Genomic DNA, 20649 nt, shown 5'->3' with positions numbered 1-20649 from the left:
GTAGATCCTGTTAGACTTAAGGGAGCGGTGGATGGGGTGTCCCAAGAAAGGCTCGACGGGAGTTTGAAGGCTGTTGAGCCTCTAGGCAGGGAAGTAATTGTCGTGGTGTTGCGGGGCCAAGTGGGTGGTGGGGGCAAAGGGGATACTTTAGGTAGGAAGGGTGTTGGCCAAGGGTGCACCCTTGATGTTGATCAGGTGATTGTGTTATTGCATAGTTGAATGATCAAACACTGCCTGTTGGAGAGTGCATGCCTTGTTGGGTCTAAACACTGCAGCTCTATTGGTGCTGCTTCATGGTGTGTAAGCTCAGTCATCCTTTTGCTGCTGGCACAAGGGACTTGGTACATAATGGTAAACCTGCTTGGCACTGAACAAGAGAATTCATAACATATACACCAAGGCTACTTGGTGGTTTGCTTGGCTTTGCTTGTAGGCATTTCCTTGCAGCAGGGATGTTAAGAATCATGTATTTATTTGTATATAGTTGAAGCCTGGCTGACACAGCCACTAGGTTTTGTTTTTGCTTTGCTTTGCAGAGTGCTTTTCTGACTTTAACCTACAGATTGCTACCTAATTTGACTTAACCCTATCACTCATGTATCTGCACCCCTTTCACCCTCACCCCCATCCCAAGAGCTCCCCTCATCTGTTATCCATCTGTTTTGCCCCTAGTTTCTTTACCATGTATTCCCCACCACCCTCCGGTAAGGGGTTCACAAATTCTCCTGCTAATGTACGGTATCTGTTTCATGATAGCACCTTCAAACATGAATACTAAATGGCAACTTGGTTGACCCCGGGTTGGGCTGGCTTCCCAGTGGAAGTGTACAAGAATTGCAGCAATGTGCCCTCCTGCCCCAGCTATTGGCACTGTGTAATGAGTCTTTGGAAACAGGACATTTGCCGGACACGATGAGAGCAAAACCTGGCAAGGGGCTACTGGGTTGTGTCTCTGCCCTCTCCATATCTATGTGCAAAGTTGACAATGAGCCGGTGAGCAAGGCCCTTGCATGAGGTTGTCCACTGATGGACCTTCCAATACCGATAATGGACAGCCCTTCCAGGTGTCTAGGAATCCAGGACAATGTGCGGTGGGATGCCCTTCCAGGGGTCTAGGAATCCAGGACCTTGTGCGGTTGGGGGCCCTACCAGGGGTCTAGGAATCCAGCACCATGTGTGGTGGGGTGCCCTTCCAGGGGTCTAGGAATCCAGCACCATGTGTGGTGGGGTGCCCTTCCAGGGGTCTAGGAATCCAGCACCATCTGTGGTGGGGCGCCCTTCCAGGGGTCTAGGAATCCATGATAATGTGTGGTGGGGCACAGAGTCATGTAACGTGATGAAATACGCTGATTTAATATCTCATTTGATATCTAGGACACCGGGAGTCATGTAACGTGATGAACTATGTTGATGTAATATGTGATATCTAGGACACGGGTAGTTATGTAACCTGTAATGAACTATGTTGATGTAATATCTCGTGATATCTAGGACACAGAGTCATGTAACATCTGATGAACTACATTGATGTAATATCTCATACTTTGAGAGCCGTATGGTACTTAGATTTCTGTAAACTGGATTTTGAAGTGTTTGCATTTGATTAATGATGTATACTTGTGCTTAATGACCTAGTGGGTAGTATTCTTGCTGTGTAGTTGAACCTTCCAAGCAATATATTCTCATTCAATGGACATACGTCTTAATTGCCCTCTGTATTGCAATGACACGAGTGCCCGGTCCTCATTTGTCTGCTCATGTGTCATTGTTGACCCTCACATGTTGACTCTTGTTCACCTTTCCTGTCCGGAGCCTCACTGCTGTATTACCATGTCACAGACTCCAAGCCTACCCGGCACCTGTTGTTTTCTCTTTGCTTCGCAGGCTTTTCCTTGGCTCTGCTCTCCTCTATCACTGCTGTAAATGAGTAATCGTGTCGAGCAAGGTTCACGTGCAGCATAGCCCAGTCCTCCAGCCAGGCCGTCTCAGGGATCTGTCCAGTCTTCATTCCTGGAAGGTGAACCCTCCTCTGCTCTTCTTCCTGCAGCTGAAGATGTCCACTGTGGTACCCGCCCGAAGGTTGGAGGGCACAGAGAAAAATGTCTGGTAAGACTGATCCCCCCCCCCCCCCATGGCATGCTAGGGAGTAGTGATGAAGACAGAAACTGCCTTTGGGTTGCATGGAATATTCATTAACCAATAATAGCACCCTCCATTGGTGTCCCTGTGCTCCAGCACACAGACCCTGTCATGTCCCATGCCAACCTGGTGAGGCGCTGAGCTCCTACACATGAGCTCTGTACAGTCATGTGGCAATCAGGTGAGACGTTGAAATCCTGCAATGACCTTGCAGTCAGTCAAGACACTGAGACGCTTTGGGGTATTTAGGGCCCCTGCCATCCTGCACACAGTAAGCAAACTAGACACCGCTCCTACACAAGACTCTGTGCTGTCACATGGCAATCAGGTGAAACGTTGACATCCTGCACACAGGTGTTCTGTATTATCACATGGCAATCAAGCTATACACAGAGCTTCTGCACTGAGGGACTCTCTACACAGTGTTGATAATGGTATTTCACTGATAATGGCACTTTATAGGGTTCTATCAAACCTTTATGAATTACTGTAAATGTTATCTTCGAATTCACTCACTTTTTAAATTTTTAGAATTATTGGAGCTTATTTTTATATGTGGTTTGTATAAGTGTATTGTTATTTTGTGTTTTTAAACCATTTGTAAAATTGGTTATAATGATGTTTGTGTAAGTTTGTATTTGAAAAGAAATCACAAGAAAAAATAAAAAATAAAGTTGGTAATCAGGTGAGACACTGCACTCTTGCATTCAGAGACTGACTTATAATTGGTTATTTATAACACACTTAACACTGAAGAGGTTTCTAAGCGCGGACCCGGGATTCGAACCTGTGTTGCTCTGCGTCTTGCTTCTCCTATACTACCCGTGCACTTGTCACATGAAACTCATTTTGGACCCCCGAGATCCTGCACACAGGGCCTGGCTGCTGTCATATTTATTTATTTAAATGTATTTGTATTAGTTCATACGAACCTTTACAAACCATTGTGTAAACATACATACATACATACATTAAATCATATCCCATCTCATAATACTGATAAAATCTCTGTTGCATCATAAAATAGGAGCATAAAATATTAAAATAAATATTTGTTTTGGATTCATATATCATGACACTTAGCACTTAGAACTTAAGTGTCCTTAATGAATTGGTTCATTCTTCAGTAGCAGGTTGACACGCCACCATACATTATAAAATGCAATGTGCGGGGTGACCAGGTCGGTGTTGATGCAATAGTCCCAAAATTCATCGGATTTAATCGAGTCATATTGGCTGACAAACTGACACAGCAAACACATGTAAACAGGTCCAATCCTCCTGCATTCTGTAAAAACGTGTCTAGCCGTTTCTAGTATGTCCTGTTTTTTACACAAGCTCATTACGGGGTATTTTTAGGTAGCCCCCCTGCACCGCCTGCAAAGTAAGTTGATTAATTCTTAATTGCAGGTTCAGATTGCGGACGGCCAGGCTTTGGGACTGGCGCAGGCAGTGCCTTAAGTGGCACTACAAATCGAGCCGGGGCTCATCGAGGGGGCGTGGCCTAACAGCAGGGGCCTTGATGACCCGTTAGGCCACGCCCCCTTGACGAGCCCCGGCTCAATGGGCTACTGGCACCCCTGCCAGGCAGCCTGTTGTAGAGATTAGCACCCTCTCCCCTATGGGGGAGAGGGTGATGATCTCTGCATTTATATTCTATAGGCTTGCCTGGCAGGGGACAGCGCCTCCCTATTCAGCCTTAATGGTGGCGTCGCCCCATGCCAGCTGGGTAGGGGCAGCATCACCATTAAGGCTGAAAGGGTGAGGCCACTGGAAGCAGAGGCCCTGTTCCTTAAGACTGAAACTCCCGCGAATCCGCGGGAGCTTCAGCATTTAGAAAGCAAGGCCTCTGCTTCCAGCGGCCTCACGTTTTCTCCATAATGGTGGCGCCGGCCCACGTGCATCACTTGATTAAAGGGATGCTTCGTAGGTGAGGCGCCACCATTATGGCTGAAAGGCATTTTTTTTCTGAAGCCTGAAGCTCTCGCACACGAGCGAGAGCTTCAGGTTGTAGAAAAAAATGCCTTTTCGTGGAGTGGCCGGGGCTGCCAGGGGAGATTAGTGGGCCCCGTCAGGGCCCCGCCTCAAAACGAAATTTCAGAGCCTGCCGGGGCCCAGCCCCGGCAGGCCCCGGCCCACTTAAAGCCCTGGGCGCAGGTACACCTTTGGTTTAAGGTAGACATGTATAACTCTAGCAACATACCTGTAACTATTCAGGGAACTTAGGTGGTCGTGATTCTGTATCCAGTGCCATTGCTTGATTTTCTTTTTCAGAATGGGTTTTAGCATTGGGAATCCCGTGCCCTTTAAGAAATCAAGCTGCCAATTTATTAGTGCGAAGCAAGCCTCATTTATGTTATTAAAGTTTCCTTTCCTTCTGCTGCACAATGGTGGCTCCTGAACAGCCCCAGGTATCTTGAGCATGGGGCAGAGAGGTCTGGCTTTGGATTCAACATACAGGGTTCCTCTTTGCATCATAACCTGACTACTAGGGCAGACAAGTCCCAACTCTAGGCGTAAGAATGCCGTAGTGGTGGAAGGCAAAAGATTCAACATCCTTTGCCAGATAAGCCCTTCAAGTATGTCAAGCCATTTCAGATCTTTCATTGCTAGGGCTCTAGGCCGTACAGTATGGCTGGGCAGTAGCTCTGCTTGTGCAGCATAAGCATGCCTTCAATCGACTACCCTGCTGTTCTCTTTGCAAAGTTACTGATAGCACCATTCACTTTTCATTTTTTGGCCTCTTTGATGTTGTCATAATCCCAACAGTTGTCAAATTCTCGGCCCAGGTAGGGAAAGTGTTCCACATGCTCAATGGGTCCCAATTGTGACCCCAATATTGTACGATAACATTTTCGACTGGATACCACCATTCCCTTTGTCTTAGTCATGTTAATTGACAAATCATTTACCACCGCGTATCTTACGAATTAGTCAAATTTAGCTTTAACCCTGCTGATGGCACGATCCATTAATACAAGATCGTCGGCATATAACATGGCAGCCAGTGGAGTATGGCCAATTTTGACGGAGGAAGCCCACCGTCTTCAGCAGACGGACCACAAGGCCATTCAGGTACAAGTTGAACAGCAGGGGGCCAGCACACCACCTTGTTTCACACTCCCTACTGCTTCCCATTGCTCCCGAAAGGGAACCCATTCCGTCCAGCCTCACCTGAATGCTTGTGTTAGTGTGCAGCAATATAATGATTGTCAAGAGCCACTCTGGGCAGCCCAACTCTCTTGCTGCCGATAAATCTACAAAGATCAGATACAGCCCTGGGTTCCCTCGCGTGCTGGCCTCATGGATCAGTTTACCTAACAGATTAATATTGTGGATTGTGGCCGACCCTTGCCTGAAACCATTCTGCATTGGATGCAATACATTGGAAGTGGAGACCCTATTTTCCAGTGCTGCCAGCACAAAGGAGCCAAATAGTTTGCCAGTAACATCAAGTAGTGAGAGAAGTCTACAATGTTTGTGGTGGGTTCTCCGTCTCCCTTTTTATACACGGGCAGCAGTATGCCACGATGCTGGAATTTCCCTATCACTGCAAAAAGAACTTTCAGAATTGGTGCCCACTTACCAGGGTCTTTTTCTAATCCCGCGTTAGATAGCCAATTAGGTCCCGGTGCCCGGGAACTTTTCACCCCACGGATGGCTATGTATACTTTCTAAGGAGTGCCTTAGACCTAGCACCTATGTATTTCCTCACTAATAGGGTTCACAGTGTTTTCTTGGCTATCCTCCTTGGCCATTGGGAGCATTCGCCAGATTGTATGAGTTGCTTAACTTCGTAGTGCCTCAAGCAGTAGCTGCATCTCTTGAGCCAGGACCCATATTCTGACTTGTTTTTTTAAAATCTTTGTAGAAGTCTCGGCAGCAGAGCCCCCAAGCACTTGGCCCATCTAATTTTCCTACGCATTTCCTGTTTGGCATCCCTTATTGCTTTATCAAAGGGGTTTTGGTGGTGTTTGGCCGTGATGGCTAATCCCCTTGGTACCACTTTCCTGGCATTGAAGGCCAATCATTTTAAGCGCTCTTCAAATGTATTTGCATTTACTAGGGCCAGTTCACTAAGTTCCAGAGATATCAAGGGACCCGCTAGGTTACATGCCTTATCTATGTTCTTCTCGGACCATTTGATCCGGTTACCAGCATGATTTACTTCCATCTCACTGACGCCTGTCATTCTTATCTCTTCCTCGGGCATGCTAATGGTCAACTCAATGATAGAATGGTCACTATATTCTGTATCTGTTACCTTTGTTGATTCCACTTTTTCAGCACCTAAGTAATCGAGGGTGGCCGCCTTTTGCCAGCCCTCCGGGTTCTGGCCCTGTGATTTAGCATGATCAGCTCCCATTCTTTCATGAAGCTCAGCCACTGCTTTCTCTTTCTAGTTCCCTTTTTTTTCAACTTTGTTTTTATTATAGATTTTATATTAAAACAACAGCAATAAAATATGAAGATTATACATTTTAAAAAAACTTTGCATTCACCCCCTCCCTCCAAGGACACATCTCAGTCTTAACCTACTTTTCTCCCCCCCATCCCTCCCTCTCCCCCCGTGAACGGTTGCGGTTTGGTAGAGTCTTTGCACCTATTGCTAGCAAGTGTCTTGAGCCGCCTCGTGGGAGGCATACTCCTTACTGTGAAACTGTCCGATCGGGTAGTCACTTCTGAGGGTAGGGTGGTCCCTCCCTCTACCATTGTCTCTACAACGTTCAATTATTATGCCGACTGTTTCTCCGTAAAACATTCCTTTTCTAATCCCCCAGGTATCAGGCCATGAATTCCCCCCATATTGACTGATGTGGTGCCCCCTTCCCATAAGCGCTGCAGTTATCCTTTCCATCGTAAATATGTTTATAGCAAAATTGATCCATTCTTTCTTTGCTGGTGACCTGACACCTTTCCATTTCATAACTATACAGGCCCGTACTGCCAGCAGCAGGGGCACCGCTACCCCCGTCAGCCTTCTGAGTTCCCCCTCGACTTCCTCCAGCAACAGGGTTTTAATACGTTGGATTCCATCTAAATCTTCAATCCACCCCAGCACCTCGTCTCAAAACACCTGAATACAAGAACATCCCCACCACATGTGCCAATAGTCGCCCCTCTCCCCACACAATCGCCAACACACAGGGCTTGCTGACTGGCACATCTTCGATAGCCTGACCGGGTCATATTGACATCTGTGGAGAAGCTTAATGGCGTGTAACTTGTACTGACTAGAGATCAAGGTCACGAGGCCCCCATGCACAGCCTCTGCCAGAGCTCTGAATCTATTTCTCTTCCCATATCTCTTTCCCACTTTAGGTTCAAGCTCTTCTTTGACCGGTTCCCTGCATTCAACAGCACACTATACATAGCTGAGATCAAGCCCTTTGTTTCCTTTCTTTTATCTAGTATTTGTTCAAAGGGGGTGAGGTCCCTCTGTATCCTATCTTTCCATTTTTCGCTCGTGAGGACACCCTTTAGTTAAAGGTACGAAAAGACAGAGAGAGCCCCTATGCCCAATACTCCCTCAAGATCGGTGATTGTGATGAAGGTGCCCGCTTTCCAGAGTTGGCCCACCCTCTCCAGCTCCGCCTCAAACCATGTTTGGAATCTCTCTGGGTTTGGTATTGCCTCCTGGATTCCAGTCACCCAAAGATGACTCGGGGGAGACGGCCAAGTGGTGACCCCTTGCATGTCTACCCTTTCCCTCCAAATCTCCCATATGGTTCCCAGGATCGGGTGATCCCGAATTCTGCGCAGAAGCTTACTTCTCTGTGCCCACAGCCACTCTGCCACGGTGGCGGGGGCTAAGTTGGTATTATCTAGCTCAACCCACTGGAGTTCCTTCTGCATCCTAAGGTGGGGTATGAGGACCCTTAGCTGTACTTCTCCATGATAAATGTTCAGTCCTGGGAGTCCCCCCCCCCCCTTCTTTTTGGGCAATGCGAGGACACTGCGCCACTCTTGCTTTCTTGGCCTTCCTCAAAAACTTCAGCATCGCCCCCTTTGTTTCCCGAAAAAAGGTCTCGGGAATGCAGATCAGGAGCATCAGAAATGCATACAAAAACCTTGGCATGCAAATCATCTTCAGGGCATTTAAGCGCCCTAGCCAAGACATAGTCAGCTTCCCCCATTTATCAAGGTCGGCTCGAAATCCTTTAACTAGAGGGGGGAAATTTGCTTCAAACAAGGCACCGTCCTCCCAGCAAGATTTATCCCCAGATATCGCAGTGTATCCCACTGGACCGTTAATCCCAATGGGGCAAATTCTGTTCACGTCCTCTGGGCCTCCCACCTTCAATGGAAACAGGACTGACTTGGCCCTGTTAGCCTTAAAGCCCGATAGTTTGCTATATTGCTCGATCAACTGTATCGCCCTTGGTACTGATCTTGAGGGGTTCCATAGGTGCAACAGCATGTCGTCCATGTATAGTGCCACTTTGTATTCCACCCCTCCAACCATGAGGCCTCCCACCTGGGGATCCCCCCTAATTTTTTGTGCAAGAGGTTCCCGGGAGAGGGCAAATAAAATCGACGAAAGAGGGCAGCCCTGTCTCGTGCCTCTACTTAAATCAAACCAGCAGGAATAATCTCCATTAACAGCCACTGATGCCCTGGGGGCAGCGTTCACTGCCATCACGCCCTTTCTGAACCTGGACCCCTGGCCTACTTTGCCCAGAACCTCTTCCAGAAAGCCCCATTCCACCCTTTCTCAGCGTCCACCGAGAGAAGGGCCGGGTTACCCCCCCTTCTCCTGCGACTCATGAATCAAGTGCAAACTTTTCTGCATCGTGTCTGCACCCAGTCGTCCCATTGTAAAGTCTACTTGATCAGAGTGTATTAGTTGTGGCATATATGCTTCCAGCCTGGCCACCAATACCTGCATGTAAATCTTGATGTTTATGTTCAAAAGAGAAATGGGGCGGTAAAACCCACACCTTCTGGGGTCTCTATCCTCCTTATTAAATGTAATAACACTGTTATTAAAGCCGGGAGAATGATTCCGGGGCTTCCCCCGTCTCCACAATCTCATTGAAGAGTTCTACCATGAAGGGGAGGAGCAGGGAAATAAATGACCTATAAAAGCCTGCAGTGTACCCGTCTCCCCCCGGGGCCTTCACCAGCGGCAACCTCATCACCACTCTCTTGATTTCTTCAGCCGTTATAGGGGCATCCGGTAATGCAGCCTCCTCCCGGGACAGTCTCGGCATCTACATTTCGGCTAAGTACGATGATATGGCTGCCCTCCCTGGGTTTTCCTCCAATTTGTATAGGATCTCATAAAATGTTGAAAATTCGTCCTGGATCCCAACCTTCTCTGAGTCCCGTACCCCTTCTCTCTCCTCTATTGCCACCACCCATATCTCAGACCACTGTCCCCGTAGTCTGGCCGCCAGCAGTGCGTCCGCCTTGTCTCCTTTCTGATAAAACATTTGTGTGAGGGACTGTAATTTCCTCACTATTTGGCCTTCTTCAAGAATTCTTAATTCTTCCCTTTTCTTCCTCGCCCCCTGAACTGTATCCTCCCTCCCTTGAGTGCATCTCTCGCCTCCCTGTCGAGATGCACAATCTCCTCCCACAGCCTATTCTCAATTAAAGTCTGCTTCCTTTTTTTCCTAGATCTCCCTAATCAGGAGCCCTCTCCATGTCACCTTCCCTGCCTCCCACACCGTCTTCCTTTGGACCTTCGCCCGTATCGTTAATTCTGAAATATTCCCCTATTTCTTCAGACATTTCCACTTGGAACACCGGGTCCTTCCACAGCGACTCATTGCATCTCCAATTTGACCCCTTGTGCGGTAGACCACCCCTACTAAGTTCCACCGTCACCATATCATGGTTTGACCATCTGTCCGGGGAAATCTCTGATCCCTGTGTCACCTCCCACAGCCCTCTAGAGACATATATGTAGTCGATTCTAGTAAAAGTACAGTGTGGGGCAGAGTAGAAGGTATACCCTTTCTCGTTCGGGTGACGGTGCTGCCATTCATCCCTGAGGCCGTAGAGCCCCAGCATCCCCAAGACCTCCATATAGCCCCTTCCAGGTGGGTCCTGCATCTCTGCACCACCCACCTGCTTATCCAGCTTAATATCAGCCCATAAGTTGAAGTCACCGCCCAAAATTCTATGGCCGGAAGCCTCAAGCATCATTTTCGGGAGGGTTTTCGGCATGAACCGCAGCTGGCCCTCGTTGCGGCAGTAAACTGTTGTGAACGTAAAATACACTTTCTGTACATTCCCCATGATCAGGAGGGCCCTACCCTCTACATCTGCCCAGACCTTGGTCACCTCCATCTTCAGCTCCTTCCTGATGAGAATCCCCCCCCCCGACTTCCTCAAGGGTCCGTAGCCCCAGTATGTCTGACCCACTTCCCCCCACACCCCCACCCTCCTGGACCCTCCGTTCCTCCCCTTTGGCATATTTGGTCTCCTGAAGGAACATCACATCTAGGCCCTCTCTACAAAACTCCCTCTCTACTAACAACCTTTTTGTGAGTGAATTTATCCCCTTGATGTTTAACATGTCTTCTCTAAGAGGACCACCCGCCTGGATGCCTGGACTTACTGCAATTCTCGCATCTCCACACCCACATCTCTGCTTCCCTCCCAGGTTTGCCAAGACCAGAACTCTGCCTCCACAACTCTGCATTGACGCACCATTTTTAAGAAGACCCTATTCCCACCCCCTCTAAAGGGCAACCAACACCTCCCGATTAACTTCACTGGGCCGAGATCGGACCACCAGCTGGGACCGTTTCCACCCCAGTCCATCTCATTCTCAATCGCATTACCATTGAGAGTCCCCCTCCCACCCCCCCACTGTTCCGGCCATGTCGTTCGAATCTGCGTCTGGCCCAGTGAGAACCGTAAGTTCCATCTATCCCCTCAATAGACCCCACTCCCCCATAACCTCTCCCTGGGCCCCCTTATACTTCTAAGACCCCATTACGGCCAACTCCCCCTCAATCTTCGCCAGCCCTGTGTACCAGGTTCACTTCAACTATCCACGACAGGTGATGCATTCAGCTTCCTATACTTCCTGGAGCCCGGTATGCGCCTCCTTTTTCGGCCTTTAGATGTACCATTGCCTGTCGTCATCTGACCTTTCACCCTGGTTTTTCTCGTCCTCGGGTCCGCCCAGCAAGTCAGCCACAGCTCTCCGGAAGCCATCTTCTGTCCGCCAACCTGTATTTGTGACCATCCAGCTCAAATGCAAGAAAGGATGGAAACCCCCATCTTGCACTATCTGAAATGTCGTCAGGCCGAGTACGATAGTTAATTTCACATCATTACTATTCATGGCCTGTAAGAATGTCATTGTATGTTCCCTTGTTCCCTCCCTTGCCTTGAAGCGCTTTGAAACACATTGTGTATAGGCGCTATATAAATAAACTATCATATCATATATCATGTCATATCATACTGCACTCCCTTGTCCTGTAGCGACTTCATCATGAACATACACATCCTTCTCCTCTGCAGGGTCAAGGAGGATAAGTCCTGGAAGATTGTCACTCTTGCTGAGCCAAGGGTGATCAGGCCTTTCTGCTTAGCTCTGTCTGGGATTTTCATCTCGTCACTGTAGTTGTGGAATTGAGCTAAAAAGGACCTGGGCCCCCAGAACCGCCACCCACCCTATGTATCCTCTCAATCTTTGCCTCGTAAATGGAGTCGTCTTCAAATACCAATTTTGTGGCCTTGTGAAGCGTCCTTTTCCGGTCTTGTTCCGACTGCCATGCCCTATCCGGAATACCGGAGTGTCTCAGGTTGTTCCGCCTGTCGCGGTTTTCAAGAGCATCCACCTTCAATTGAAATTCTTCATCTCGGCTCTCTAGTTGCATTATCCGTTGGTCCATTTGTGTCTCTAGGGTGTTCAAGGAGGTCTGGTTATTTTCTACCTCCTCCGTGCGCTCATTCATCCTGTCTTTCCTCGAGGTAATCTTGTCCACCCTGCCTCCAATGTCAGCCCTCAGGTTCCTTATTTCTTCCAACAGGGCTGCCACGTCCTTTTTAGTTGCTGCTGAGTCCTCTGATGTTGCTGCCATTTTGGTCTGTGCCAAAGTCTCCACGCTGAGGCGGTTTGGGATGTATTTGTATGTGGCCAGCTTTTGCTTTGTGCCCATGCACCACAGTCCTTTCACACATGCGCGGCACTCCTCAGAACACCCCACCTGTGGTCCCCTTGAGAGGTAACTGCCATCCCTTATTTGTCAATTCCTTCGGCGGCTCGTGTTTTACTGGGCCGTTGTACCACTATTGAAGCCACTGTGGTGGGCACAGGCCCCTAAAATTGGGGGCCCACACCACAAATATTCAGTGTTTGGGGGGAGGCCCGTCCATGTCCCCTTGATCAGTCTTGCTGGCTTGCCCCTTTACCAATGTCAAGCCCCTGTCTCACTCTATTATCTTTCTGCACCTCCAGGCCTTCCAAGGCAAATGCACGCCCCACTATCCCAGTACATCAATTTCAGGTTGCTGGGTGTCCCCTTTATCCCTGGGGCCCGGGAGGAGGGCACACGCCCTAAGTCGAGGGCCCACCCCTCCCTGGGTGTACGGTTCTCCTGTGCACAGTCTTCCTCTGGTGAGTCCCGCGGCCTGGAGCTTGGTGTGGATGGATGACATGCTCCTTTTACTTAGGTCGCTGTAGGATGTCCAAGGCTAATGAAGTAAGCCCCGTGGGAGATCTGCTAAAGATGTTTGTGTCTCTGCCCCAACTCCACCCACAGGCCTGGAGCTGACGGCAGGCCCAGGGGTGTACAGTCTCTATATGCCGCGGGAGAACTGCGCCTGCAAAGAGTTGCTCAGGAGTACAGCAGGACCCAATTGCCCTCACAAGCGATACCCTCCGTTATGTTTACGCTACTGTGTCCCATCCACTGGATTCATCACACCGTCACCATCCTGTGCGTGGGTTCTCCTTCTTCTGGTCAGTGTGTTCTTATGTTGTCCACACTATTGCAGACGATGTGTGAACTTTGCTCTACAATCCCACTGCCTTCGTGTTCCTTGGTGTCCCACTTCAGGGACAGGGGATGGGCGGTACTGCAGCGCCCTCCCTGCACCTTATGCAGTCTCGGCCACTGCCGCTGGTCTCACCGAGTGTAAAGTAATGGGGACAGTACCTGCTCGTGTCCCGCAGCACCCCACACGTTTCGTTACGCTCTGCCAGCTAATGACCTCCTCAGGCCCTCATGGGACTTCCCATGCCACACAATCCTGCTTACCCTCAGGTACGCCTCGCCTCCTCTTCCGCCAGGGGGTTGATTTTCCCCCACGTCGCCGCCCTTCGTACAGCACTCCGCTTGTAAGGGTGCACTGTTCCAGGGGCCGGCGGCGTAGCACTCGCGCCTCTGCTTCTCCAAGGAATTCACTGGCCCGGTGCACGCTGCTTCTCCCAGCACTTGGGGGGGTGCTGCCACACAGTTACAGTTAACGGACTTGAGAGGCTAATTCTGGGCTCCAGAGCCTCTTTCCAGCAGCTTCCACGTCCCTCTAGTCCTCTACAGAGCGCCATTCCCCTCTCATGCGCAGCTCCTCCAAGAGCGGGCTTCTCACTTTCAGGCTCACTGCCAAATGCAGAATCCTGTTCCTTCTGAATCCGGGGCCGATTTCCGCCACTTTTCGGACAGCAAATGCAGGGCTGGTTCCCACACCTCACTGTCCGGTCTGTTTTTGGGGGGGGGATATAAGTGGGGGCTCAAACCACTTTTAAGGACCGCGGGACAGGAGGATTACGATGAGTCTCCCTGCATCCGCGCGCCCCCTGGTGGCCTCTCTATTTCCCTTTTTGAGCATCATTATGCTTTCAGCTTAGAAAAAGCGATAGTTAGCACATTTGTCCATGTCAACACATCCTGCGTTAAGTATACCCCCTCCGCCAAGGAAGATAATCATGACCCATTACTGCTGTCCAATCTGTACATATTACATTCATATTATTTTGGATCTCTTCCAAGCTGGAACTACCCGGGGGGTTATACACATTCAGGGTTAGGATGTCCTGGGCCCCTGTCCCCTTGTTCAATGTTACCTCTTCTGCCAGGACATTACAGCGTTTGGATGGCAATTTAGTAGAGTGTACTGCCAATTTTTGCTTCATTGCTACAATCAAGCCCCCAAAAGGGGCGGCCCCTTGGGCCTTTTCCCGCTAGTTCCTGGTGCACAATGTACACATCAAAGACTATTGGGGAGGTTAACCATGTCTCTTGAAGGAGAAGTATATCGGTGTTGAGCAACAGGGGCAATGACCCCTCGTTGGTCAGAAAATGCTGATGCCGTCTGGTGTTCCAACTTGCAATCTTCCAGGTTGAGTTATTTTGTGATAGTTGCTTTATAAGGAATTTTCTGAACCATTCCCATCCCTGTGCATCCTCAATCAGTGGCTCAGAGGCATGGACAGCCCCCTGGATTCCATTACTTATCCCTGTGAGAAACCTGATGGTATTCTCCCAAGTAGACCTCGAGAATCCCTTATTCAGGTTGCCAGAGAAGGGCTGACGCACTGAGATCCCAATCCTGATCACAATTCCCAGAATCCCTGTTTTCCTGTTTCTACCCAAATACTCCCAATCATTTTTCTCCACGTCCCTCTGAGTATTCTTTCGCAAACTCCCAGTCTACTTTGAAAAAACACTACCGTTCCCACAGTCTCCGCGTTCATTTCACGATAATAATCCTGGTCATTCCTGTTTGTTTCACAAACCCTACCAATCTCACCCTTCTGCGTTTACCAACTGCCCCCGCTCCCCTACGTACGAGGGCTATAATTCCATATAACACTTTTTCCCCATCCTACCCCATAGGATACTTGGAAACTCTACCACCCCATTTTCCAACACAAACACTTTCCCATACCATGAAAAACAATGAACTAACAACATAGCCATTTACCTGACATGTCCCAACACAAGGGTCAGGCAGAGTAAGGCAATCAATAATAACAACACTCACCTGATGGCCCTTTCCTTTCACCACAGGGATAAAAGTTGGAGCACGGGAGCACACAACGAACAAGGCAAACCACACGACGAGACCGCTATCCCAGGGTGGCAGTTCAAGAGGAGGAGAAAGACGTTGAAAACTGAAGGGGACAACAAGAACAGAAGCGACCTTGCCTTTTCCGACCCAGACCTGCAAAGCCTCAGTGGAAGGAATCATAAGACACAAACAAAAATCAGCGTTTTGTTGCAGCAGATGTCAAGGGTATACGAGACCCTACTATACTGTTGAGCAGGACAGGGAGCGACGCTTGCTACTGTGGTGCCGTCCTTGACTCCAGAGACAAGAAAAGTCAAGCGGTTCATCACAACCAGTGAGTCGAGGGGAGAAGCGATGAGAAACCGAAATGTGTAGAATGAAAGTGGCAAATGGCAAATGAAGGGAAGTTCAAAGAACTGTTAACATTTGAGGGGGAAATCAGCTGCAGGGGGGTCCGGCACCACCTGGGTGCTCACTCGAGAGACTCTGGTTGATTGTGAAGTGAACCCGACAGAAGGATGTCCACAGTGGATTGTTTAAAAAGACATTAAAACTTGTGAATGCAACAGTTAAAATCTTTTGGAATAAAATCCATAGTGAACCCGATGGAGGGAGGCTAACAATCGAGAAGGGTCTGAGCACGGTAGAGGGGGATCCAGGGGTGAAAAGCCATCACCCAACGGCACGTGAATGAAGCAGAGGAAGTCTTTAGGATACAGACTGTAGTGAACCCGACGGAGGGAGGCCCGACATTCGAGAGGGATCTGAGCCCAGAAGAGGGGGACCTGACATTCGAGAGGAGTCTTAGTCCGGAAGAGAGGGGGCCCAGGGGTGAAGAATCATCATCATCCTAAAGTGCAATAAGAAAGGAATTGTTGTTTGTTAATTTGAACATACCGGGCCCTCGGAAGCAAGCGATTTACCCACTGAGTGTCCTGATATTACTATGAACTTTTTGTGGTTGCGTATGAAGGAAGCAACTTTCGGGGTAGAGCAATGTACTCAAGCAAAGTTACCATTACCAGATTCCAGCTGTTCCACAAATGTAAAATCATTGGACGTAATAACTCTGAGCACCAATATGTTACTGCAAACTTTCAGCAAGTCTGATCTATTTTTACGGTTTCCAGTGAATACCAGTGGGGCTCAACTTATTGTGAACGTTTTGGAATCTAGCCGGGGGGAGCACTATTAACACTAGGTGCCACACCAGTACCCTCTGACCCCCTCCCCAGTAGGCAGGGGGTACACTGATCGCCACAAACTGGGAAGCCTCCAAGTCCTCATTAACAGTTGCAGTATGATATGATATTATTTATAAGGCGCTTAATACCCAGAGGTTTCTAAGCGCGGACCCGGAGATCGAAGCTGTGTGGCTTGGTGTCGTCTTGCTACCAAGGCGAGCACGTTGCCCCTGAGCTATCCTCCCAAGACAAATCATCTGGCGTGTTTGGCTCTGGTCATTTATGAGCCAACTTGTTAGCACACCAGATGGTTTTATATTTGCCTTCCTCCTTTTGCTTCTTTTCAATGCTTTCTTCATAGTTGTGTTTGATTCTACGTTAGCATGTCGTTTTCTAGCTATCTGACCAGCCTGGAACTGCATGCGCATGTTTACTCTGCAAATATGCTGCTTCTGCAGTCTGCATTGCTCCCTTGTGAGGTTTATAGTGGATGTTTCGCTGTTTACTTCGTCTTCCTTTTTGATAGACGCTTCCCGCGCCTTATCAACTTCCTTTCTTCTCTTGCTGTCCCTTCTTTCCACTCTCTGGCTCCTCTGTCGCCTCCATCCTCTGCCACCTCTACGGCAATCCCTCTGCTGCTTCTCCGGCCACCTTGTTGCGTCCTTCCTCTGCTACCCCTCTGGCATCCACCTCCTCCTTTCTGGCCACCTTGCCTTCTCCTCCTTCCTCCTCTGCCCTTCCTAGGACACCTGCAACACTGAGCTGTACCCCTCCATGGAAGGTCCTTCAAAGGGGGCAATCTGCTCCAGATTGCTACTCGTAACTCTCTCAGCTGTCAAACACTCCTCTGACATCTGCCGTCTCCTGGAAGAACTCGATTTGGATGTACTCGATCTGACCGAGACGTGGTTCACGGCCAGCTCTGTCACAAGCTTTGACTCTCTCCTTCCTGATGGCTACAAGATCCTCTCCGAACCTAGAACCAACGGTCCCGGTGGGGGTGTAGCTTTCATCTTCCCGGAGTGGATCCCTGCTTCTATCATTCCTAGGCAGGACTAATCCTCCTTTGAATGCCTGGTCTGCAGACTCTTTATCTCTCCTTGCCTTTCTCTCACTGTGGCCACTATCCACAGGCCGCTGGGCCAGGTCACCCCCTTCTTCTTAGAGTGGACGGACCTCTCCTCCTTCTTCCTCGCCTCTGCCTCTCAACTTCTCCTCCTTGGAGACCTTAACATCCACCTGGATGCTGCCTGCCCTTCTTCAGGACTCTTTCGCAACCTCTGTGACTCTCTCTCTCTCTCTCTCTAGTCTTCCCTCTGGCCCGACTCACTCTGCAGGGAACACCCTAGATGTTCTGATCTCCTCTGACCTCCCCCTCTCCAACCCTCTCACCACTCCTCTCTCCTGGAGTGATCACTTTCTCCTTTCCTCCCACCTCTCTCTCTATACCCCTCAAGCCAAGCCGACGGCTGCCACCTACCTTCTCGGTCATCCAACCTGTTAGTGAGAATTCTCTTATAAAGGCTAATTTCCCTTACCTATAGAGTCCCCAAGCAGCTTTGCTGGATTTGAGGGCTTTATTTTTTTACTCCTGCTAAGAGTGAGACTCTTTTTCCCACTCTTAGGCATATTGCTATGTGTGTTTTAGGCTATTTTTGTGCTTATGATCTATGGGGTTTTTCTCACCCTAATAGCTATCATCTTTTTACATATGTGTTACACAGCACCCTCAGTGCAGTAACACAGGGGTGTCATAGTGACCCCAAACATAGACTCCATTCCCAGGGACTGTCTCCCAGAGCATGTAAAGTTCCCTTTGACTTTACTAGTCAATAGTTATGAACAAAACCAGTACAACCCATCTTACTATGGAAGTGCTGGAAAGGGTTAATAGTTTTTCCCTGGTGTTCATTTTTGAGAGGGTACTGTCCAGTCCCTCTCTCCAAACTTTCTGGCTGGTGGCAGTGGTTACTACCGTAAATATTCGACCGCAAATATTTTCCTATGGGATTTTCCCATTGTTCGAGGCTACCACTTTTACTGACAGCCTCTAACATACCGCCGGTTTATCTTTGTATTAACTTTACTCCGGTAGGTTTTTATTGCCAGATCTTTGATAATATTTCTTTCTCGTGTCTTTCCCTGAAATCCTAACCCAGGTCGGGGATCCTTTGTTCGTCCTTTTGGCGGGCCTCTGCCCAGAAGCCCTCCTTTTGGCACCACTGAGTCTGGGGTAGACATGATGTGTGGGAGTGGGAATAGGCACCCTGGACAGGGTTGCCTAAGCAGCCCAAGTCGCACTCTGCCCTGATAGGCTGGGGATTATCCCGCCAGGATAACCACCACGCTGTTTGAGTGACAGCTAGGCTGTATGAATGGGGGCTTTTCTGCATAAAAGCAGGGACCTGAGGACTGGAAGAGCAAGATGTCGCCACTGGAACTAAGAAACCCGAAGAGGAGAGAAGCCAAAGACATCTGCAACAACTGAACCACCGGTGAAGCCCTGCTGCAGTGTCTCACCACTTTTACTTCAATGACAAGAGAAGATCTTCACCTTGAGATTGTGGGGTCAACCAGTTCGCCAATCTCCAGACACTCGGAGACCGGATAGCCAGGCACCCATCCACCACGACCGCGATTTAAAGGAGCATACATTTTATTCCGTTTCGGCATCACCGTGGCTGGCTTCTTCTCTGGGCAGTGCAGTGACTCGAACCTTCCTCCACGACGAGAGCATCTCTTCCTCTGCTGGATAACCCGAACTGCAGGAACTGCCAGGAACTGCCGCCACCCCAGGAGCCGCGTCCACTTTCAAGGTACACTGTTCCGCCAGGCCTCCCGTTTCGCAAGGGAACTGCTAAAGGGGTTTTAAATCCTTTACTTACCTCTTGGCCTGGCCGCCCCTATCATCTAACATTATCTTTTACCTTCTGCACCCTCCTTTTGAACCGTTAAACAAAGACTTGACTGCAGCTACTAGAACCGTTTGATCCTGGGCACTTTGCCTTGTACCACTGAATCTGGCACAGGCCTATTGACTTTGGCTATTTCAGTTACAACTGCCATCTCTATTTGCTTTTCCTCAAGAAACTCATAACCACCTTTCCTTCCCTTTTAAATATTGTTGAAGTGCCATTTTGCTCTGTTTTCACCTAAGTAGTGATTGTGCTAAAGGGTTACCTTGCTTAACTAGTTCACAATCCTCTTGGGAAGTGTTGCTGGTGTGTTTGAGTCTAACCCTGTATAACTTGACCTTTCCCTCCATCTGAAGAAATGGTTAGAGTGCCATTTCTGCTTGGTTTACACTGTGACGTTTTGCTCAGTTTTCACTCTTGCTCAAACTTGTCTACAATTTAAATAGGGAGTTGTGTATAGTTTTCTTGACTGTTTTAACTTACTTTAATGATAGTGATTTGTGTGTTGAGTTAAGAGTGTGTAAAATAAATATATATATTCTTTTTGATACAAAGCTTTGGTCAGTGTTTCCTTGTTCCATAGTACGGTAGCCCTATTGTGTAAATCCTGAATACTGCTCATCTCCCTCTTGAGATAAGTCTGACTGCTCAGCCACAGCTACCAACTAAATCTTTGTGGTACAGACTGATACCAAAGGGGATTTATTGCATATACCTATAGTTCTAATCTTCTGTAGTGCTCCCTAAGGGAATTGCATAGGATTCTGCCTAACACAACCCATGAAGCGTGTGTCACTGCTTTCTCTCCTCCTTCTGCACCTTTGGCTGACTCACACGCTGACACAGCCCTTTCTAGCCTTCATCTTTCTATCTCGAACACTCTTGATGTACTTGTCCCTGTCCATGAGGATCCACCTGAAGCCCAAATCCAAGTGCAACTCTTGGTACGACCTCGTCACCTTCAAACGTCACCTGACAAACTGGCCTACCACCGGCTCCAAGGGTAATACAGACTCTCTGTCCTCGCCAAGAAGATAGCCCACATCCAAGCCTGCGTCTCTGCAACATCTAACAACTCGGCCACACTCTTCAAAATCTGCAAGGAGCTGGCAAATCCTGATGCAGTCTCCACCTCTCCTGTTGCCTGTCAGGCCCTCTGTCGGCCTTGGCTTCTCATTTCATCACTAAAACTGTGGACATCGGTAGACAGCTGGGGGAGGGAGGGGTGGAGCAAGATAGCAGCGTAAGACCGGAGCTCCGCACCCCACCAACATTGGTGACACTGCCCGACCCCCAAGGGCCTGTGTCGAGACCCCTTGGCTGGCAGAGAAGTGTTGGAGAGTGGGCTGGCCCCTGTGGTATTGGAAGGAACGGAGCATGCTGTGGCAGCGCATAGCTGATGGGCGACCAGCAGGCCGCAAAAGCCATTA

At 49.0% G+C, this 20649-nt stretch overlaps 1 protein-coding gene across 5 annotated transcripts in view; it reads left to right on the top strand.

Moving 5' to 3' along the window:
- KYAT1 (kynurenine aminotransferase 1) overlaps nucleotides 1-20649 on the top strand; it is an 825974-nt gene that overhangs the window by 222198 nt on the left and 583127 nt on the right. For 4 of the 5 annotated variants that reach the window (XM_069609197.1, XM_069609195.1, XM_069609198.1 and 1 more), the window contains one exon: nucleotides 1885-2106. In XM_069609197.1, coding sequence (XP_069465298.1) covers nucleotides 2054-2106 — 53 coding nt within the window. In that variant the 5' untranslated portion in view covers nucleotides 1885-2053. The remainder of the gene's footprint in view (nucleotides 1-1884; nucleotides 2107-20649) is intronic. The other variant, XM_069609194.1, reaches the window with a different exon arrangement.

This window comes from Ambystoma mexicanum, chromosome 8 (genome assembly GCF_040938575.1).
Source record: "Ambystoma mexicanum isolate Mex_15411 chromosome 8, UKY_AmexF1_1, whole genome shotgun sequence".
Classification (NCBI taxonomy): Eukaryota; Metazoa; Chordata; class Amphibia; order Caudata; family Ambystomatidae; genus Ambystoma; species Ambystoma mexicanum.
The sequence above is the reverse complement of the archived record's forward strand: the minus strand, read 5'-3'. Positions and strand labels throughout refer to the sequence as shown.